The sequence below is a fragment of the Cyrtonyx montezumae genome, unplaced genomic scaffold, assembly GCF_038088225.1.
Source record: "Cyrtonyx montezumae isolate F1298 unplaced genomic scaffold, pur_monq_1.0 scaffold_10, whole genome shotgun sequence".
In the NCBI taxonomy this organism is placed as follows: Eukaryota; Metazoa; Chordata; class Aves; order Galliformes; family Odontophoridae; genus Cyrtonyx; species Cyrtonyx montezumae.
In genome coordinates, this window is record NW_027071826.1 from 43,115,633 (window position 1) to 43,139,601 (window position 23,969).

The window sequence follows — 23,969 nt, forward strand, 5'->3', positions numbered from 1 at the left end:
AGCAGATGAGCTTTGTGAAGTGAAGCTGCTTATCATTTGGGTGTGATTATTGCTCACAACTCTGTTATTGATTAGGGCATCGATCCGAAAAGTGGCAGAAACCCTTCCTAAGGCCATGTGGACTATTTATTGATGGGACTATTTCAAAAAGACTTTTCATTAAAAGCTCATGGTAGTGCACGCATTTGATCATTCTCCCTGTCTCAGTGAGTAGCTCAACCTCAGTAACGGGAGGTCTTACTGGGTCATAATGCATTTCAGATTTCATTAGTGTTGCTGCTACTAGTATGCTTGGCTGTCCTACACGGAGCTATATTTATATCTTGGGTGCCTTGGTTTGGCTGGTTTTGTTTGTTTAATACAGGAAGGAATATTGAGGCTGTGTGCATTCATTTTGTGGGTGAGCTCCTAGAGCAGTCAAGAGGTTAAGTTCCATCCCAGAGAGTAATGGAGTTTTCACAGCAAAATGCAGAAGTGGTTGGCAACGAGGAGACCACAGAGAGAGAAAAGGAGAAGGAGGCATTGCATCAGAGTGATCTGAACCAGACCTTCATTGCACAATTTTCTTTTGTATGCGAGGCATTAATGCCTTCACCTAGTACTCCAGATATTACATAGTTCATTTTATTCCTGATACTAAGGTCCCCTTTTACCTTGTTTTCATTGATTGATGCTGTAGAATGTTATTATTCTGCACTGTGGAAGTGTCTAGCTTTACCATTAATTGTGAATATGAAGAAGCCTGTTAATTAATATCAGTGACTTGTTTTTCATGCCTCATTCAGATACCAGAGTCATGCTGGAGTCTGTTACAGAGCTTCCTAGCTTTTAGGAGCTGGGATATTGTGTGAAAGTGTAACCTTCATGCTTCCTGTAACTTTCCTGTGCCTGCTGGAGATGACTCAATTTATAGAACCATTAAGGTTGGAAAAGGCCTCTAAGGTTACCTTGTCCAACTGTTGACCCATCACCACCATGTCCCTGAGTGCTGCATTTCCACAGTTCTTGAACACATCTAGGGACAGTGACTTGACCCCACCCTCCACAGGGCAACCTGTGCCAGTACCTCACCACTCTTTCTTCTCAGAAATTTTTTTCTAATATTCTTCCTGAGCAGGATTTAAGCTGCTGAAGGAGTGAGGTGGCCATGTGAGGGACAGTCTGCATTCCCACATATTTGTCTTTGAAGGGCTCGGGGTATTGCTCATTCAAGGCAGGTTGCAGGCACATCTGGATTGGGACCAAGGGAACACAGTGTGCTGCTCCTGGCATTCCCACTAACCTGCACCTCTGGCCCTCTGCCTGCCATCTGGCAGGCTTCAGAGCATTATTTGGCTGTGACCCTAAATATCATTGTATCTGTGTCATTCTAGTGCCACCAGCTGCTGAGTGAATGAGTGAACATCAGTACGAATGGGAGGGGAGAGTACAGAATAGCTGTGTTCTTCAGGGGAAAATGACCTTGATTGCTTAGACCAAGAAAACCAATTTCTTTTTGAAAAGGTCTCCATCAAGAAAATTAGCCATTATCATGGTGAAATTACATCTGCACAACCTGGGACCTGTGGAAAGGATGCACTGTATGTTAAGAGCCAAACTCATGAATAAAAGCAACGCCCTCAAGCCCTCCCCTCATTTCAGGATGAAAAACAGGGACTGTCTTTGTGATCTGTCTCAACTTTTAGAACTAAGATTAGCTTCTGCCAGTGTGCATAATGGGGGACTCTTTGAATTCAGAGTATTTTTAATCAGATATAGGCTTATATAGTCAAGACTCTTCATTTCTTAGAAGGTTTTGTGAGGAAGGGTATCAGCTTTAGCTCTTTCTTTCCCACAGAATCAGCAGTTTCCTTTTAGATGCACAAATAATTTTATACTCCAACCATAGTATATATCTATATGCACTATAGGGGTTTCTATAGTAACCAGCCTTGTGCTATCTGCATACCTCTGTGGATAGATTATACATCCAACGTAAAAGTATTTTTACTTGCATTTTGCTGCAGACTGCCTGTTAGCACGTTTTAAAAACATATTGTGTAATACAAAATAGAAAGTCTGTCTCTTTTTGCTTTCTATTATTTAAGAAATCTGTTTTGTTTGTTTGCTTTTGTACGACCCCTGTCATCTTATTATTTCAATATATCTCAGTCCAAACTTTTCCAATCTCTAAAAGAGAGTAATACTGCAGATAGCAAATATTCTGTATTTTTTCTTGTGCAAGAAATTTGTGGTAAACCAAGGAACTGAGCTGTGGCTTCTGGAGTCATTATTTGGTGCATTAGTTTCTCTTGGCATCTCACCAGATGGTTTGGGTAAAATCTCTGTGGATAATCTCCAGAAATCTCAGTTTTTATATTATGTGAAAGACCAAATTTCACCATTTGCTTCTTCTGTTTTCAGTATTTCACAATATGTATGTGACAAGTAACAAAAATTGAATCTAGAGCTCCAGGTCTGGTTGTTTCTCAATTTATGCTGTGAGGTTACTAAAGAATTACTATTTTACAGAAGGCACAGAACTGAGATTGCAGAGCACATCCAGTTTTCTTAAATTTCTGCTTCTTTATTGAAACCTTTAACTTCATTTTATTCATTCTGATTCCAGACCTGATGCATATTTTCCTCTTTAGGTCTGTATCGATTTCATTACAGTCATCCCAGGTGGATTTAGAAATGACATTTGAGGAGCAGATGAAAAAGCTTTAACGCTTTTGCTTTGGCAGCAATTAAAACTCAAACCTGCAAAGAGACACTCTTTTCATTGCTGACAGCCATTCCTTTTCCTCTTCTAACTTGAGCATTTTCTCTGTGCTGTCATTAACTGAGCACACGACTCAGTGCTTCAGTTTGAATTAGAGTTTAGACAAATTGCCAAATTATGGAAAAATTGGTAAGCACTGTTTTTTAAATATTCTGTGATCTTTTATCAGCACTGCTGCCTGAATAGGTCATCCTCACCTGTAACATTTTTGCAAGATTTTGCATCCTTGGAAATACAACTCTGCAGCACTACAGAAGAGACTAATTAAAGACAGTGGCAGTAAAGCATATGCTTAAATGATTTGCTTGATAAGGATGCCATTGAGCACATTTAAGTGTTTCAGTGAATTTGAACCTGTAAAAGGAAATTATGATATTTACATTGGGTGTGTTAACTCATAAATGTTGTAGTTCTGTTCTTTTGTAACAGTAGTTGATAGATAACTATGATTTAGAGGAGCAAGTGCTTGGGAGAATACAGCTCATAAAACAGCAGGGATTAACTGAAAGGCTTTTTATTCCCTTTTCCATTAGCAGGGTGTCAGTGTGATATTGTCTTTCAACATATTCTGTTGGCCCTGAATTTACCTTAGTTATATGGGTCCACAACTTAGTGGTAGAACTCAACTGGGGAAGGATAATGAATTTCTTAAGGCTTAAGCTCTTGAAGCTCTTTCCTCTGCAGGATAAATGGAAAAACAACTTCTTATGTTTCCGTTATTGACATTATGAAAACAAATGGCTTTCTTATGATATTTCTTTTCCTGCAAGTTCCACGTAGAATTTTCAGACTTAATAAAAGAGATTTGTCAGGCTCACACACTGGATGGAATATCCTAAAACAAAGCTATTTATAACATGAGCTCCCAAAGTGCATATCTTCAAACTTGTGACAATAGCAAGAAAGAGAGGCAATGAGGGTACAAACCCCAAGACAATGCGTAACATCAGCTTTGAAATCATATGGAGCTCTGTGCACTGTGTTGCGCCACTGACTAGACAGCAGCTTGTAACAGAGAGCCAGACAGCAGGCGAATCTGCTTGTAAGAAAAGGTCTCATGCAACACTGAGGCCAGGCCCTTGGCTGCTGCTAATCAGGGCAGTGAGAGATCAGCCATGCTGGCTGACACTAGTGAAGAGAGGAGGTACACAGCTCTTAGAAGATTTTGGCCGCTGGGCACATATGTAATGCCCCATATTGCAAGATGACTTTTTTTTATTTGAACCTTAAAAATCTCTTCCCTAAGCAAAATGCAGAAATGGAGTGGCTAAGCCTAACAACTGGTTTCATAGAGCTTTTAATTTTTAATTGCTGCGCACTGCTTATCTGCAAAGCCAAAGAGGCTGACATTTGCAATACTTTGTGCTTTACTCAGATGCACTCTGTTAAAACATCTTCCTCAAAGTCATAGAGATATTAGCGAAGAGATCAAGAGGAGAGTAAAATGACACCAGAACAAAATAACATTTTGGCTGAGGTTAATATACTGCTCTGAGTAGATGTTCTTATCAAGGAAATGTTGAGTCTGAGAGTAGAGCAGCATCCATTTGCGATGTGTAATTTCTGTGGAATAATGTATGTGTGTTAGGTGGATCTGGCTCTCATCCGAGTTGAGACCAGACATATCTGTCTGAGAAGCAACACAGCTGAGAGCCCATCTGAATTAGACAAGGAAATTATTTCTTGAGTTGTTCTCCTCTGCAGAAGGGATTTGCAGACTGCAGGCTTGTTGTGGGTTTTTTTGTTTTGGTTTGTTTTCCTTTCCTTCTGTACAAACCTTATGGCCTGCTTTTCAATCCCAAGCTTCAATAGACTTTTTAGGTCTATCCCAAGACTGAATGGACTAGTGACTTTCCTACCTTTATTCTGCTCTGAAAAGCCTCCTCAGGAGCCAACCTGACAGTCAGGGTGCAGAGACATGTCTGTGGTGCATGGAAGGTATGTGTTTGCATTCACCCAGGTTTCAATAGACTGCTTGATCTCAGTAGTGGGAAATCTGGGAGACTTCTTACTATGATCAAGCGGCCCTGTAAGCCCAGCTCTCATTGATTGTTTGACACAAATTGTGAGACAGCTGAAGTGCTCTGGAGTGATGATGGCTGAGTATTTGCTGGTGGCTGTCCAAATTGCATAAACACTACTGACAACCTGGGCCATGATGCAAGAGCAGAAGGCAGTGATAAGAGGAGGAGAGAGAGAGAGAGAGTGTGTGTGAGTGTGAAACACTAAAGTAGAGGTATCTTTATTCAGGTTCAAAACGTAGTGAAATAACTTTATCTTTCTTTTTCTTTTTAAATGTACCATAGCTTAAGTACTGTGTTGTTTGTAGTTCGGCTGTTGATTGCACCAGCACTGGAGCTTTCAGGATAATCCTGCAGCTTAGACCCATGACTAGGATCACTGTGCACCCTGGAAGAGAAATAATATAGCCTCTACGGTGGATCTTTTTTTGACCTTGTAGCTAATAGCATGGCAGATCTCTTCATTTTGGTTTGAACAAGCTATGTTTTCACTGGTCTAAAAACAAAAACAAACAAAAAGTAGCAAGAGTATCAAGAGTATGATGTGGGGTTAGGAGATACAGGGAATTAACTCTTTCATTGGTATTTCTCTCTATGAACGTGTCTCTGAAAATAGGCTGATGCCAAGTAGTCAAAAAAACCTTCAAGTTTAAATTTTAAGTGAGCACTAAAACTAGAGAGGGGAAAAGAGTGAGGTAAGGAGAACTTAAAAATACCCATAATGTTGACCAAGTTTAATCAAACCAAGTACCTTGTTTTGGGACATGGCCATTTATGAATGCTGGAAGCGAATATAAGAAAAAGGATACTTTTCTCAGCTGCTTCAATTTACAGTTTAGATTTTTCATCCAGAAGGTTTGCATTCTAGATGTCATTTTCAGTAAAAGACAGGGCACTTTGCCCTTCTTGAATTTGTTTAATCTGTTTTTATGGTTGTGAATTCCAGAATATGATTTTTTGTTTTCTTAAAATGTATTTTAATTGGTTTTAAACCTGTGGACAAAATGAACTCTGCCTGCTTTAATCTCAAGAAAAATAAATTATCTTTCTGTTATTCTCCTTTCCAATACTGGATTTTAGGGGTTGCTTCCATGTCAGTCTTCTCACTATCAGGAATATTGTTCTCTCTAACTGATTTTTCTTTTTTTGTTAATTCTTTTTTGAATAGTTGCTAAAATGAAGTAGCTCAGATCATGGCTGTTCTAGACGAGGCTTGCACATATTGTTTAGTTCTGCAGTGCACAGCTCTAGGGCCTAATTATAATAGAGGCAGATCTCTGTGGTGATGCTGCTGGTAAATGTCAGAGAAGCTCTGCTAAAGAGCCCATCCTAGTGATGGGACACTGGCTGCAATTTCAGCATGCAGTGGTGTGATGGAGATATGTGAACAGAAGTTTATTTGGTATTCTGAAGGCCCCATGTCCTGGCTTGAATGTGTTTTCTAGAAGTGGCTGTTAGTCTGGTTCCCAGATCCTCCAACAAGGCAGGCAGCAGCTACAGCAAGAAGCTGTCTGTGTGCACTTGTAGAGAAAGCCACAGTCCCTGCAGTAGCATATGAACTTCTGCTTTGTTCATGTAGGATCCTGGATTCATTGCATCTTGTCAGTGTACATATTACATTTCCACCTGACGTATATATCTAGCTAGAAGAAACAGTTATTTAAGTGTGCCTTACATTACAAGAGCATTTTCTGGATAATGTTCACATCACTGCTATTAATACTTTGATGTTGATTTTTTCATTGTAAGCTCTTCCATAGTTAAAGGAGGGGGAAGAACATTCACACAAGAATAACTGCATAGCAAGTAGAATTGAGAAAGCCATTTTAGTTTAAATTTGTGGAGACTGGGAGAGAAAAATCCTTCTAAGTGAATTATTATGACTGTAAAAGAACTGGTCATGCTTCCACTTGAGTCCTGTTATCAGTGGATTTTTTAATATAAGAGGAATAGTTTTTATCTAAAAGGGAAGTATGATGGGTAGATCCTAATCAGTCACAGTATGAGAAGCCTTGATTAGATACATTTTCTACGTAACAAAACCAATATAAAAAACACTTAAGGACACCAACACCATTATCATGAACAATGAGGCAATTTCTCCTGCTGTATTTTAAGTGTGTAGCTGTAGCTTCAGAATTATTTTCTCCAACTGCATGCATATATCTGGGGCTGTTTGGGATTACTTTGTTTACAATAGTGTAAGATCAATTTTAAGTGTATGCTCTAAAGCCTGAATAATTTATTTTATTGCCCATTAGAACAATTTGGAGGATCTAATTTTGCAGGCAGCTTTTCTGCCAAGAGGGTGAATTCACACGTGGCTGTGTCTCCCAGGGAGGGAGAGATGAACTGAATCTCTGCTTTTAGGGTGAGCTACCAGCTTTACTGCTTGACCCTGCTGTTTAAATGCCTGGGACCAATTGGTCTTGAGCAGAATGAACCAATCCTTCCACAGCTGATTGCAAAGTCCAGGGCTTGCTCAGAACCCACTGTTGATGTTTTTATACTTGATATCTTAGAATGGAGGCACTGGCATATTGGATGGCCTCTTCCAGATGGTCCTGGAACACAGGCATAATTCAGATCTCAATTCGATCTCAAGTTTAAGGGCTATGAAATGATCCCTTCTAGTGACTCCATGTTTGGGCACTAGAATAGAAGATTTTACTTGAAAATGAAACACTTACTGAAGAAAAAAGAGTATTAAAAGATGCTGCATTCTGTTTCATTCAGAGTTGCCTTGCTCACGAGAGTGGAATATCATGAAGAGTTAGGCAAATAACATGTTAAACATTTCACAAAGGATTAAAAAATGTTGTTGTCAGTAGCCTGACATCTTTAGGGTTTTTTTCTTCTTCTTTTTTTTTTTTTTTTAATCTTTTTGAATCAGCCTTGCAGTCTCCATGTGAAGCCAATGCAGAGTTGTATTTGGTTACCAGGTTCAAGCTGGAGTCTTATCACTAATGTTTTTGTTTCAACATTTTGTGTCTCTTCAAAACGTGACAGCTTTGCTATTTGCAAGGAAGACCCCAGATATTCAGGAGTAGCCCTGTTAATGGTTTTGTTTTTGCTTAATTTTGTATCTTGGCAAACCCTGAAAGCTGTCAGGATTTGTCATCTCATAATTCTTCTTCTGCCTGTTTGGTACTAACAAGAATTGGGAGATGGAATAGGGTGAAGAAAAAGTAGAGGAAAATGAACATCATATAAGTAACTTAAGCAAAATTATCCACAACTTAACAGCTCCTTAGATACAAAGATGGAGAAACCAAAGCAGGCAGCACAAAATCATTAACATCAGTTCTCTTCCATTTTGAGATATCTAGCATAAAGGAAAACGATCCCTCTGATCCCTGGAATTGGAACTGGGAGTTACACTTCAGTTCAGAATAGGAGAGGCAGAAGGGGGAAGGGAGGCATTTGGAACCAGAAGATGTTCTGCTCTTGTTGGAAAGATTCCTGTGAATGTCTTGGTGGATCTTGAGTCTCCTTATTCATTTCCTTAAATAGATGCTTGAGAGTTGCTGTGTTCTTTGGCCAGAAACTTAAAGGTGTGGTTCAACCCTTGGTGGAAAGAGCAGTGTAGACCAACATTAAGGACAGCCTCTATTTCCCAGGAAGCTGTATGTCAGCTCAGTGACTGTATTCAAGGACAAGAAGACATTCTCGTGTGGGAGAAGAAAAAGTGCTGGAGTATGGTGCAGCAACCTTCAGTTGCATGTGTTGCTGTTGTCTAAGAACCACTTTGTGAAATTCATTAGAGTTAAATGGTTTAATGCTCAAAGGATCCCTTTGTACTTGTTAGATTTTGGTTAACTGATGTAAGGAAAAAGTATGTATTGCCTCTTCAAAAATAGAGGGATAATGAGCTGATAACCTGATATATATTAGAGTACCATCTGAGTCAGGGACAGCATAGTGAGGTGCTCCTGCTGACAATCAGACCTGAAATATTCAGCCCTGATGTAAATGGAACAGCCACAGTTATAGTGATTCATATCAAACATCTGGTTCTGTGAAGTTTTGTACCACCAGTGTTTTCCCTGTTTTTGCAGCCAATAATGACTGTGGAAGGAGATGATTGTAGAATCAGGTGTCCTAAGGGAAATGGCATCTCCAGTGTTGTATATTGTACATCATAAAGAACCTAATGGGCAGTAGAGGAGCAGCATGTGTGTCTTGATCCATATCCCAAAACAGAAACAGGAGCTGTAGGCACCTGTGTCACTTGAAGCACGTAGCAACGGAGAGAAGTGAAAAGGGATGAAATAATCTGCTTTTTCTTGGTGCTACTGAATAACTTTGCAAGAAAGAACTGAAATTAGTAGCTAAGCATAGTGCAAGTAGATGCCTCTGCTGCTGCTGGGCTTCTGCACTCTGGACCATTTGTGTGTCCTCACGGTGCCTGTGCCTTGGAGGCTGATACTGAGGCAGGATTTTGAATGGGCTGTGGCTGAAGGCAGAAGTGTGGTCCCAGACTCTGTCACATTCTTTGGCCAGCAATGAGGTACAGTTTTTCTTCTTGGGTCTGAACAAAACAGTATTGTTTGCAACTGCCATTCTTGTCTACTTGCTGAGGGGGAATTCAGTCTCACACAGAGGCAACCTTAGCAATTAGCACTAAGAAATTGCTTTGGCTTTCGAGTTTCTTTTCTGTTTCATTTCAGAGGCTTAGCTCTGCCCCAGCATTAGCTGTCTTTTCCTCTTCTGGTTCAGGAGTTGCCTTATGTTCATCCACTTTATGCAGACATTTAATTGATATGCTCCTATGTGTGGCTTACTCCTCTATGAACACAGTGTTTTTTCCTAGCTTTTAATTGATTTGGATAATAAAGTGCAATTATAAAACTCAATAAAAATTGGTTATTTAAAGGGAGAGTAGGAAAGAAACGTAAGTGATGCGCTGCTGTGTGACTTTATAATAATGCAAAATTCCCTTTGGCTTAATTCTATTTAATTGCTCAGCTTTACTCAGTTTGTTACAATTGTGCAGACTTTATCTCAATTATAAGCAGCAGGCTTATAATTGTTTGCATTTTTAAAAGTTCCTTATGTATATAATAGTTGTAAATTTGATGTTTTTGTGGTGGTGATTTTGCCTGTGCTGCCGTGTTCCCTTCTCCTTGCTTACATGTCAGAAGAGCCCGTACTACTGCTTTCATTTAAAACTTTTCCTAAACCAGCAAAGTTCTCATCTCATCTGAAATCTGGGTCATTTTTGAGTATATTATCGATAAATTTCCTCTCTGTGAAATGTTTTCCTTTCTCTTCTGTCTGCTTTGTCTACTTTAGACAAAAAGTTCTGTAACTAAAGATCTTTTTTAGGCATAACTGCTGGGTTTACTCCAGCTGAGCCACTGCTGTATTGATATGGATTAATATCTGAGGTTACTTTTATAAAATAACTGAACTTCTTTTTCTTTTTCTTTTTTTCCAGTTGGGAGGTTGTGGAATCCTTGGAGTGGGCATCTGGCTGGCAGTTACTCAAGGGAACTTTGCCACCCTCTCTTCGTCTTTCCCATCACTGTCAGCTGCCAATCTACTGATTGTCACGGGAACCTTTGTCATGATCATTGGCTTTGTGGGCTGCATAGGTGCCATCAAAGAAAACAAGTGCCTCCTGCTGAGCGTAAGTATTAAGCTGCTATGCTGTTGCAGTGCTTGCTGTTCTAATGTGCTCGTGCTGTTCCAATGCGTGTTACAGTATCCTGCATTTCAGCAGACGTTGTCCGCTTCAGTGTAAGAGATGTCAATGTTGATCTAGTCGGTCTTTGGTAGCTCTGAAGAGTTCCTAGGTCATTTGTGACTATGCTTTGAATCTGTTTTTGGAGGATGACACCTGCAAGAAAGGAAGGGTCAGTGGTTATGTGGGTTTTCTTCAACTCTTCAGAGAGGAGGGAGAGATTTTTGAAGACATCTTTGCAGTGTACCCTTGAGCTGCTGTTTACTTTAGCTTTGATAGCTATCTCTTCTAAACATCTGCTCTAGTGGGACTGATGATGTGAAGTCCTGGGCAGAAATTTAATAGTAGGCAGGAAACATTAACAAGAGACAAGTTGATTTTGGTTTAAATTGGAAATGAAGTCCTTTAGACTTGGCAATGTTTATTTTGCCAATCATTAACTCTCCAAAGATTGAGATGTCAGGAAGTAAAGGTGCCAACATAAGGAGACTGCTGTGAAATCAAAGATTAATAAGGTACCAGCTGTCCATAATTTAACAGTGGCTTGAGCCATACAGCTAGTGCATTTTATCAAATGTTATTTGATGCCCCTCAAAACTGGACTGACTTTATGGTAGAGAGAGCTTGTTGTAGTTGGTGTTAGTGTATATTTGTGGTCCTGCTGAGTTGAAGGCTGAGATGGCATTGCTGCTTAAGTCTTGTACTTTGCAATGAGGTCCATCAAAACTTGGAGTGAAGTGAAGCTGGGGTTTCATTTACTGAGCTGGTAATTCTTTCACATGTCAGGATCTGATTCTTTCACATGTCAGGATCGTATCAGGATCTGTCAGTTAGTCCTCAGTACTGCAAGAACTTCTCATGCTTTATTGGACCTCACTAATCTTTTTGGTGTGGGCAAAGTCTCCCAGGATCAGCTGGATCTAGCTGCAGCTAGAGTGAGTCTATTCAGTCAACTCTAGATATGCATTCTTCAGTCAACTCTAGATACGCATTCTTTAGGAGAGATGCAGATGTTAGGGCATCTTGCTCCTCCTAATACATGCAGCAAAGTACTCTGGATCTAATACCCTTCAGTGCTTGATTGTACTTAATTGTATTTGGTGGATCAAGTTAGATAATAGAATGGAAACCATTTGTTTTAGGAACTCTTTGCACGGGAGAGCTGGGAAACGAGTTAATTTGGTGCTATCACTTAACCCTGTTTCTCTGTCTGGCTATTCAGTGTGAATTCTATTTCACTTTACTGTCTTCATTTTGAATGTGATTCCCTTAGGTCATATATATAGCTGCTGTATAGAATCATAGAATCATGAAATGGCTTGGGTTGGAGGTGACCTGAAAAACCACCTAGTTCCAACCCCCCTGCTGTGGTCAGGATTGCCACTCACTAGGTTGGGTTGCTCAGAGCCCACAACCAACCTGGCCTTGAATGCTCCCAGGGATGAGGCATACACAACTTACCTGGGAAACCAGTTCCAAGTGCCTCGTCTCCCTCTGAGTAAACAATTTCTCCCTTATACCTAATCTGAGTGGTACACTCTTCAGGTTAAAGCCATTATCCCTTGTTGTATCATGACACTTCCTGATAAAAGAGTCCCTTCCCATTTTTCCTATAGGCCCCCTTTAGATACTGAAAAGCTGCTGTATGGTTTCCATGGAATATTCTCTTCTCCAGGCTGAACAAAGCCAGCTCTCTCAGCCTGTCTTCATGGCAGAGATACTCCAGCCCTGTGAACATTCTAGATGCATGCTCTGGACCCTCCCTTGACAGGTTTATGTCCTTATATGCAGGTCTCAGAGGTGAACTCTAGGTAGTGTCTCACAAGGGTGACAATTCTGAATAAACCTATATATAGAGGGTTGAAATACAGTTTCATTAGTTTATATTGAATTTCCACTTTGTTTAGTACAGTGCAATATACATTGGCATTTTCTTACTCATGAAGTACCAGAGAGATTTTTGAGTTCTTATGAGTGCCTGTGTTGAATCTGTCCTCAATGTGCTTGAAAGGGATGTGGGTAGTGGTGGTAGGAACATTGATTTATGGGAGCAAAGCTTTATTATATAAGGTTGTCCTTCCCCTGAGCTGTTGTTCAAACACACTTGATTTGTGTTTGAAATAGAGCTAATAAGTTTTGGCCAATTCTCACTTTTCTAGATAATGAAGATGGCAAAATAGATGTTTGAATGAAGGAACTTGCTGAGTATCAAACTAATGTTATTCTGAGTGTGTGTGGTTGCCACATCTGCTCATCTTTTCCTAATTTCATAGGTATTCTAAACAGTTTTCTTCCAAAATGAATAGAATCTATTCCAAAAAAATCTGCTCGTTGTTGTTAAATATCTCTGAGAGTGCCCTGTACTGATATTTAAGGAGGTAGTTTCACTGTAGTTGAGATATGATAGATTTTACTGTCTAAGTTACAAAAGGAAAGCCACTAAGCCTTGGCAACCTTGTGTGTAGTGACTCTTGTTGAACAGTGTAGGTCAAGTCCTTCAGTATATCCCAGGCCACTACTTAACATCTAGTTTTGTTACTGTTAGTAGCTAAGATTGCCTTTCGAACTGATTTACTATAAATTAAGTTTCCAGAAAATAGCACTTTCAAGCATGACAGCAATTCATGAGTAAATTGTCTTGCTCACGTGCAATGTTTCTGCCATGTCTTCTTATGCAGTATTTTGTTGATCTAACTTTTCTTCTGGAGGAATAAGGTAGAAATATAGCCAGAGGAATGGAGTGACACAGGTCTACTAAAATGGGCTGAGGTGGAGCAGGGGAGGAACCCGCCAGCACAATTAACCTGCCTTGGAGCAGGAGAAGCTTTTGCAGTGTTGAATGTAGCTGGATTTGTGTGTAAATGGTGTTCTTTTATGGATGGTGCTGCTGGTTGATGATGTGAGAAGGTGTTAGATTTACTTAAGGAGTCTGCTTGGGTGAACAAGAAATGAGCAGTTTCAAAGAGACATTTCAATCTATCTATATTTCATACAGGAGGCTGCAGAGCAAATGAGGCTCTGATCCTCTACCTTTGTGTTCTCCAGCGTTCCCATTAGGCTGTCAGCGCAAACCTTTAGGCTCTTTGATATGCAGCTGTTGTGATGTTTAGTATAAATGATAATAATTGATATATCTGGAACTGCCAATGATTTTGAAAGGAAGGAGAACAAATAAAGTGTTCCGAGTAGCAGAGGACAAACAGAGAAAGGAGGTCAAAAACAGCAGTAGAGTTTAATTTGTAAATGAGATTTTTGCATATTTAGATGTAATGAACTTCAGGAATGAACCGCATTAACCCTCTGAACCAAGTGTTTAGATAACCTAAAGCTTCACAATTTTACTGACTTGAAAGGACTAATCTAGTGTCCACCAAGTTAGGAGCAGGCAGATATCTTCTTCAGTGGCATTATATAGCTGGGACAATGCCTCCTTAATCTTTTAAGAACTATCTTTCTGCATTCAGAAGGATGGAATAATGTGAAAACCTAAAATGGAGCACGAAAGAAAAATGAGAAGGAAACCTCAACCATCCTACACATTCTGGGACGGGTGGGTGGGGAAAGCAGATGATATGAATTGCGCAGCTGTCATTCTAAGATCTCACTAAACAAAGAATAGGTGTGCACAATCATCTTTATTTGCTCCAGCTACAATGTGAAGGAAGATAAACTTTTCCATCATTAAATTTCCCTAGGGAAATCAGAGCAACGCTAGTTGCTCGAAATAAGTGTACAACCTGGCATATATAACCTTGCATCTGAAAGCAGATGCAAGTTGATGAGGGAAGCGAGTGAACAATGCTTTCTTGCTTCAGCATGCTTCTTTTGACTTTTCTGCTATTCTGGTTGCTCAGTATCGTACAATGGCTGTGTCTGTGCTAAAAAAAAAAATCTGCTGTAATTAGAAAATGGCAGCTTTGTTCTGACAGGTTGGGTCACTGTCCTGAACAGGAGATAGCTAATAAACTAGGAGTCTGATTTGAGCAAGTAAGATTACTGTCTTAATGGATCTTTTTCATAAGTATCTGATCATGCCCTACAGTATCATCTGGCTCTGCTGCAAATCTCTATAAGACATTCTGAAAAAAAGTGGGGGATTTGCTTTTATTTCCTCCTCCATTGCAAAAGTCTTACAGTTCCATTGGCTCTGAGCCATTAGCTTTATCTTTCATCTTTGGGAATTCTGACAAGAACCTGCCGTGTGTGTGCTTGGACATCATTGTAATGCGTAAGCTTTTCAGCCAAGGTCAAGTCCTTGCAGAAGATAGGGCACCAGCTCACTGTGCCACTCTAGTGCATTGGTTATGATGATTTGATTGTAGAACTGACATCCCCTTTAGGCAGCCACTGTATGTAAATGTGCCTGTGCTGTTACTCTCTGCTAGAGAAATTCATGCCTGATTAAGTACTGTTTTCTCTTTCATGCTCACTTGTTGACTTGGCTGATCTTTAAGTATCTGTGTAGATATTGTATTTTAGGTTAATTGTGTAAGATCTATATTTGAAGACCTGAATTGTCAAAGTTCTACCTTGCATACATGTTTTGTTCTTTCTTTCATATGTGGTCTGCATCAGTAGGCAAACGTGAAAGGTCACTGTGGATAACCCAGGTTAAAAAAACAACAAACTCCAGGTGTTAAATCATGATGGATCACATTATACATTATCTGTTTTGCCGTATTACCTGAAGGCAATCCAAGAGATAAGGCAATTGTGTATGTATTCTGTATAAACTCCTGGTGAGAAGCAATCCCTGCCCAGAAGAGCTTACCATCTAAATAGACAAATGGGAAGTGTTGTTACCTTCATTAGACAGATGGGGAGCTGCAGCACAGTGAAAGTAAGCATCTTGCATAGATTGCACTGGGAGACGGTTACAGCTATAAGCAAACCCAGATTATCTAAATCACAACTCAGTGCCTGTGTCTTCTTTCCCTGATGTCAGTAGAACATGTCCAGCTGTCCTGTGTTCTACAATGACCTTTAACAAGTATTGTTTAATCCATGTTTCCATAATAATAATAATAATAACAACTTAGATTTTTTTCCTCATGTGTATTATGCCTAAATACTAAATAAATGTTCCAAAGCAAAGTTCTCTCATTTTTTTGTCCTTTTGAAAGTGCCCAATTGGCACATGTAGCTGGTTTCTACGTCAGTCGCAGCATTATTTTCAGTGAAGTGTGAAATTCAGAGAAGCTGCCAGAAAGGGCAGGTGAATATGGTGTAATGCAAAATATTTGAAAACAGGAACCTACTTTTGGGCCAGGAATTTGTGTCTGTTTGGTTGTGAGAGCTCATGTACGTGGTTATCTTTGAAGACTCTTTTGTTGTGAATAGCGACTCGTGTTCTAGAAGGTGATATGATTCATAGGCAGTCTCATCCTCTTATTTTGTGCCACCATTTTGTGTAGATGTTAATGTCTAAAAAGACATTATTTTAGTGGATGTAGGCAATCCTTTACCACACAGTGCCCATACAGGAGTATATTAGAATGGGAGGAGGGGCTTGAAGTAAATAAAATATTGATTGTTCTCCAATGGCCCAAAGCAGCTGCATTCTCCTGAAGCACCAATGGTGGGCATGTATCAAATCAAGGATTAGGACAGTAAGAAGGTGGCTTAGATATTTTCTGCTTCCCCTTATTCCTGATTAAGCCTGTTTTAAGTTTTGTTTGTGGGTTCTTTTCAACCAGAAAAATTGAAAGAATAATTAGTGACAAGGGGAAAGAGAATAATCCCTAACAGACAGATTTACGTGTTCAGCTCTATTTAAGTGAGGACTTCATGTTATTAGTAAGTGAGGAGTTCATCATAGTTGCTAGTGTGAGTAAGATCAGGATTAAACCTTGGTGTTAGTTGGGCCTGGCTGTGGAAAATGTTGTGAGAGTATATCTGAATGACTATCCTAGAGGAAAATGAGTGCCCATGATGTTTTGTACTGTGCTGTTGAGAGTTTTTTGAAGTTCAGCCATCTCATCTGTAAGTGAAATAGCAACAAAGAAAATGAGGAAAAAGTTAATGAGTGGGAAGAAAAGACAACTAAAACCCCTACTGTTTTCAATAGTATTACTGGATCCAATCATTGAGTTGACAGTTGAAAGTCTATTGGTGACAGGGAATTTATTTCAGAACAGCTAAATGGGAAAGAAATAGCCCGTGAATTACTTCATCTCAGTAACTTTACGCTTAGACCAATCAGTAGATTCTCACTCCAGCTTAGCACATGAGCTTGTGTTATTTTAGTGCGAACAAAAATCAGGAGAATTGTGGCTGCAGACACAGCAGCAAGTGATGCAAAGATCAGAAAGGCATAAGGACACATAGTTACGTGCCTGACAGCTTTATGTTATGTGCAACACTTCTCTGGTAGCGCTGCATTGAATGTAAAGATGGCTTCTGTAATGCTGCAGACATCTTACTTCCCCAGGAGGAGGGTATATTGAGTAGAATTAAGTAAACCCAGCTGATTTGCTGTTCATTTTATCTTAAGCTGTTGCAAAACTGACCTATACCCATCTGAAGCAGCAGTGTGGTACATGTAATATGTACCTGAATTTAACAGTTGGGAACTGCAGACTAGGTGGAAAAGCAGCAGTACAATTTAAATACAAACAAAATGCTCTGACTTAGCCAAGGCAAGAGAAAAGGACATGTGCATCGCACTATTTCCTTCACTTGCACATGCTGTTCAGTTGCGACTCCTAAAAATAAGAGACATCTTATAGTTAGTGGGTGTGGTCCCACTGCATGGTTCGCTCAAGGCTTCCAAATACATAAAGGGAAACCTGCAGAATTTGTCTTTTTTTTTTTTCTTCTTTTTTTTCCCTTCAGATCATGATAAGTTCCTGAGTAGCACATTCATGTAACTTACCCTGAGGTGCCCTTGAGGGCAGTAATGTCAGTGTGCAAGCAGCTCAGGATCTGGGGTCAGCTGGATGTTCAGAGTGAACATGGATGTGAAGCCAGCCCTGCCAATTTGCTTGTTCCTCATGCAGAGCAATAAGGACCAGTCACTGCTGCTCTCCTCCTCTCAGGAGCACCAAGCCGGCCAATTGCATCTCATGCTGCAACTTTAGATGACTATAAATATCCTGGGGAAGGTAGATTCAGGCAAAAGCTACATTTACTAAGTACAGAGGTGATTTTAAGTCTGGGTAAAAGGTGTAAATTTAGACACTAATTCACTTTACATGTCTTTGCCATAGGGGAAGAATACTGCTTTAATCCCAAGCCACAGTCTTTTAGTTGTATTTTCCATTAGCTGTGACAGTTGGACTCAAGTAATTGCTGTGCTATTAATGAAGCAGCACAGGTCTTGGGAGAGCCAGTAGGATCTTTCAGTTTTTCCTAAGTTGTGTCTTACTTCACATGTATTGTCTTGATTAGGATTAAGATTGACACTAGATCATATTATGCCTTTGCATTACCTCTGCAGGAGAGTTGAAACAACCCTTAAAGAGACTCAAAGGCCTATGAGACATATTTGTTTAGAAATAATTTGTGATTATGTTAAGTGGGCTTGTACCCACCTACTCTTGTGATGTGACAGTAACACTGAGCTAATATTTGATGATAATTCATTAATTTAGGATCAGTTTTTGGAAAAGATTGGAAATGACTAGAAATAGTATGGGAACATAGAGTCTCTCAGCCCTCCTGAGTGCAGTAAGACTGGATGATTCCAACTGAAAGCAGTAATGAGACTAAAATGAAATGATGGTAATATGCATTAACACTGCACACATTGTATATCTTCCCATAAATAGTCACTCCAGACTTCTTTGAGACTTATTCATCAGTGGGAATATCTGCACATTCATAAAAAATATAGTCTGAACAAAAACAGAGCTGTATTATATATCCACCATGCATAATGTGTGCAAAATGTTGTCGCAATCAAGATGAATTAACTGTTAAAGCTTTTAGAGAATAATAGCTGATGAGCCAGATTTAAATACACGCCATTTTCATAATGGAATTTCTGTTCATATGTCTGTTCTTACACATTACTGCTTTTTTACTGTTTATGAGCAAACTTAGCATTTTTTATACTGGAAAAAAAAAAAGATCATGATGCTAAAGAGATTTACTTCTAAGGAAGTATTAAAAGCCAAATATACACAACATGGCTAAGAGAGGGCTGAGATAGGACATAAATATTCAAGGAGTCTAAATATTATTGGCAGAGAAAAAGTACTCAGGGCACTACAAGGGGTCGTAAGTGGGAGCAATGGTAAGGAACTAACAAAAGGAGAATTTAACTGAACATCAGGAGAAGCTTTGGTACCGGTGTGTGAAATCGGCTGTGATAGAAATGGATGGATACAAGTTGTCCTTTCTCTTTGTTGTGGAGTTGTTATGGTGGAGCAATACAGTGGGATTTTGTTGACGGTGTCAACAAAATCCCACATCTCAGTTGATGCTACTCTCTTAACTTTGTCCTGTCATTCCTTATTCCTTGCCCTGACTTTTTTTTTTTTTTTTTGTACAAGTATTCCTGGCTGCAGGAGAAGTAATTTCTAAGGTGTAAATACAGTTGACACTTTTTCTTCTGTTCTCTTTTCTTAGTTTCTTGTGAGGAAAAGAACCCACAATAACAAATCCACAGAAAATTAAATATATATATATATATATATATATATATACATACACATACTTGTAAGTGGGACATTTGTAGTATTCCTGCTCCCTATTAACATATCAGATCAGGATATCTTTTGAGAATAACATGAAATCAAGCGTCTAGTGAGAACTAACTTTCAGAAGAAAGTCTCTAATGGTTTTCTTTTTCGAGTGCTGACAAAATCTGTACCACATCCACTTTTCCAGAATATCTTTTCAATAGAATACAAGTTTTTAAAACACTTATGGAAGATTTTTGTACTGCTGTGCTTAGGAAGTCACAGCCATTATGGTCAACCTTTAGTACCTGACAGAGGATACAGAGCCTACATTAGGGGTTGCCGTTCTGCAGTACCTGGAGTGCCCTTCATTAGTACTGCAGTGGGAAGTTTTGATTTTTGAATTTTTAAATTGAGTTTGGTTTTTTGTTTTGTTTGTTTGTTTTTTCCAAATTGTGAAACATGCAAATCCTCCAATAAATCTCCAATAAATTTTTAGTATTCAGGACCCCTGACCATTATGCCTTTTGGTTTTCAGCCAAGTTCGTTTGTTTGTGTATATGTAATTTGAATAGACAGTTGGACGGTACACTTCTGCAGAGAAGATGGAAGATTGGAAGGTTTTCTCAGTGCCAACTGTAGAAGTACAGCAGGATCCCCTTGGTGTCATAGTTGTTATTTCAATTATAGAGAATATAATCCATGTTAAGAGAACAGAAAAATTACAAAGCATATTAAACTCAAGGTAAATTTTTGATTTTTCAGGTACCTCGGTAAATTGTGACTGCTATAAAATCTATGAAGTTCATTTGGCTCTAATGGATCTCTGAATTTGTAGATAAAGGCTTGATTTGTGTTTATTTATTCAAAAAAGCAAGATACTATTTACACCTTTGGCACTGAAAATAAAATGATATCCTTGCAGAGAAAGTTATAGGCAGAATGTGATGTAATTTTTGATAGTACTTCTGTTTGTATGCAAACATAATCCAAAAATCAATTGGGGAAAGAAAAAAAAACCCAACCTTTCTTTTTGTCCGATAGCCCCGGCCTGCATCTCAGTAATACAATCTGATAATCTTCCTTTTAACTCAGAAATAAAGGGCCTTCTTTTGATCAGAACAGCAGGGATCCTTCAAATGGGCAGAGAATCTGTGCTTTAATATCTGCTGTTGTTGCAAATTGTGATGAAAAGATGAACGTTTGGGTGGCTGTGGGCTGTTTCAAGCCTCAGAGGTCATTGCTGACCTGTGTGCTTCTGTGATTTTGGAAGGCTGTCTTCCAGCTACTAGAGCTGTGCTGGTCTCATGTACCAAGCTTAGATCTGCTCGTATTAGGCCCAGACAAACAAAACCTTTCTCAGGCCATCAGTTCAGAGCTCTCTTGGAAGACCAGCATCTTGAGCCCAATATGAATGCTCTGTGATTTCTTCTACTTGAGATGCTTCTTAATTAGGAAGTCAAAAGCAATACTAAAATTAAAGCTGATCAAATGAGAGCTTAGTAATCCAGCCTAATTAAGTAGCAAATGGCTTGACTATGACTTCATCAAACTTGCAGCTCCTGTAATAAAGGAAAAATTGCCTATAAGCACATGTGTATATACGTATATATGTGTATATATAATATATACATAACTTTTTTATGTTTATTTTTTCCTCTGCATTCTGAGAGCTGCTTCAGGCCAACACTACCTAGCTTGCTGGAGATTAACAGCATTGGCAGTGCATAATGGAACACGGAATAAGCTGACTGCTGAAGTATTTGTCCAGTTTCTTAGATGGGATATGCTGATTTACAGGCTGTTTGGCCAAACATTATTTGCTACGCTGTGAATCTTAAAGCTGTTTTGTAACGTGTCACTATTCCAGAGAGACTGCTGGCTTTTGGGTTTTCTTAATATGAGGGCTGTTCTAAAAGTAATGCCTCTATTTCATTATGTTGGCCCACAGTCTCAGAGGCTGGTGTTGGTGGATACGGCAGTAGAGGTTGAACCTTCCCACCAATACTCCGTTACATTTTGTTGCTGTGTGACAGATGGCAGCAGAGATGCAGTCTGACAGAATGACATCTGATATGGAAGTGCAAATGAAGTAAAGGTGGGGAATTGAATTCCTCCATATGGAAAAAAAGTGGCACCATAAACATTCAGCAAATGTTAATGAATGTTAATGGAGACCAAACAGCGGGTGTGAGCACAGTGAGGCGGTAGATGGTACATTTCAACAGTGGTGTCAATGACAGTCACCTCCACTGGTGCAGATTTTTGAGTTTAGCATGTAGGATCTTTTGTGGCATACAGGTTCATCACTGGTGAACAGACATAGCTAACAGTGGTGATGCTGTTGGAAAATAGTGTTTTGTAGCTAAGAATTTGCCTTGTTAAACAGTGTTATTGTGCTCTTTGTATCTGTTGTAGTTTCTATGGAAATAAATAGGAGGCGTTACTTTTGGAGTGATCTATGTACTTTCCTGCTGCTTGTCAAAGAGGATCTGATTAATATTTTACAAGAAAGTTCTGTCTCTTGATATTTAGCTAAGTGGGAAGAGGGACTGGTGCCCTGACATCTTACTGTCTCCTTGTCTGACAAAGATTTCCATCACACTAAAGGCATTACTTCTGGAGTCAGGCTAAACAGAGGATCCTGGATTTCATCATCAGTTGTAATGTTTTTATCTCCTAGCAAAATGTTAGAAGAGATTAACAAGGTAACGGTAGATGGTTTTCCTTGGACTTGGGTTCTTTTTCCTATGTGAGACTGTGAGATCAGCTACCTCCAACATAGAGGAAGGCAATCTGAGCTGTGTGATAGAAATACTAAGATTTGGGAAGGAGAGGAGGGTCAAAAGCCTACTACAGTTCCATTAGGAATTGATTTATAAAGTGGGATCTCCTCTAATTCATTTTTCTCTTTCTAGTATCAGGAGGGTGGTGCTTAGCTCTGCAGCAGGCTTTGCAGCAAGTGCATTTTCTGCCCCTTTAATGGGAACCTGTGAGAAAGTGATGGGTTTTACAGACTATGAAGGTCAGTTGTGATAAACTACCCTTAGTTTTCTTAAGGCTTGGAAGTCATCAGTGGTAGGCAGACAGAAAGGCATCACCTTACCTCCCTTCTTATCAGAACTTCACTAGGGCTGTATCAGATGTAATTTAAATAATGCTCTACAGTAGTTACCTCTCCAGTGAACCTCTGCTAGGTAGCTTCCCACCATTTGACCTGTACTGTGGTAAAGCATCTCTGTGTACAGGTCAGATTAATCTTTTTGTGGAGTTTTACATGAATGCTTTGCTTTGGGATTATTGTTTCTCCATGCATAAATCTTTATATCAGCAGCCTGCAGTGCCAGTGAGCCACAGAAAAATTCTTTTTTTTTTCTTCTCTGTGTTTATCACCACAGTGAGAGAATTTGTTTGAAAATGAGCTGAGTTTTCAGTAGAATTAATGGGGTTTTAAGCGTTGTGAGCCTTCAGTGATTTTGTGTTTTTGCCTTTTAAACCACCTCTGGCCCCAGACTGGATATCATTCCCTTTGGGATGATGCTGAGGCTTGGAACTGAACATGAACTTCTGTGGGAAGGTGCATTGGGAATAGAGGGGCAGGTTGTGCTTGCAGCCATCTGTACACTTTAGTCCAGTGGATCAGAAGATGTGATGAAGCACGCAGGCTGTGCTTTGCAGCCAGATCCATCTGAAGCTTTGATATTACTATTATTTTACTTTCTGATGCGCTGGTCTGGGTTCAGGTAGGGTTCTTCATTGGAAGGAAATGATAAATGTGCTGACATGTAAGTGCTGCAGTTTTTAGCAGATGATGAATTTTAAGCCTCCGCCTTGAGGCTGACCTCACTTAATTTACCTTTGCAATACAGTGAATGCCCCTACTGTCTGCACACGGTGGGATTGCTAATGCATGTTATCTGTTATATAACTGCATTCTTTGTCAATGAGTGTGAATAATAAGTAGGATAAAACCAGAGTTTTATTTAAAAGTGGGACTATTCTTCTGTGCAGGAAAAGCATAATCCTACTTATCTAGGTTTTGACTTTCTGAACAGCGTTAATTTTAGTTCACTGTATGACTTCCAAAACCTGCAGTGCATGAAACCAAAATCCTGCAATAGTGGCTTTGTTGCCTATTCTGCCAGAGAGATGAACTGAGCTGTGGGTAGGAGAGAAAATCCCTGGAGGAACCTCTGAGCCTGTGGGTAGACTTGGACATGGCATATAACCATCACTAGGATGGCTTTTGTTCTGATTTCTTAAATTTTGAGCCCTGCCTGTTAACTCCTGAACACGTCACATTTAGGAACAGGCAAGGGGGCAGCAGTGGCTTGTCCCCTCTCCATTGCACCTGTCCTGCATGGCAGTGTCCCCTGGCCACGTCCCAGCTGTCTTGCTTTTCTTGGTGAACCTCCTTGCTTCAGCACTTGCATCCCGCCAGGTGTACCTTGCTCACTAGCTCTCATACTTCCCTCCAGGTAGCTTTTCCAACTCTTCTCCTGCCAGCTCAGCTCTCCTCATGCTTCCCTTCCTCCTTGGCTGCTGATGTGCAGGGAGAAGGGAGGGATGCTTTCTTGAGACCAGAGGAAAAACCATATTCCCAACTCTTGTGCAGGTTCCTGTCCATACCCACTGTTCCAGGTTCCTGTGAGGTGAGGTTGGGGGATATCAGCTCTGAGGGGACAGCAGAAAGGCATGGCGGGTCTGTGTGGTGTTGTGAGATGGGGAATTTGCTCTCTTGGGGCAGTTCAGGGGTTGTGTGTATTGTGTGGAATCACACAAGCAGCAGAAAGTATTTGAGTAGGACTTCTGTGCTTGTAGGCTTTGAAGATTTTTAGCAACTAGCTGAGCTCCCTCCTCTGTACTGCCTAGTG

The 23,969-nt window shown here is 39.8% G+C and overlaps 1 protein-coding gene across 4 annotated transcripts in view; it reads left to right on the forward strand.

The window, feature by feature from the left end:
• TSPAN4 (tetraspanin 4) overlaps window positions 1-23,969 on the forward strand; it is a 390,158-nt gene that overhangs the window by 318,006 nt on the left and 48,183 nt on the right. For all 4 annotated transcript variants that reach the window (XM_065755129.1, XM_065755131.1, XM_065755130.1 and 1 more), the window contains one exon: window positions 10,226-10,417. In XM_065755129.1, coding sequence (XP_065611201.1) covers window positions 10,226-10,417 — 192 coding nt within the window. The remainder of the gene's footprint in view (window positions 1-10,225; window positions 10,418-23,969) is intronic.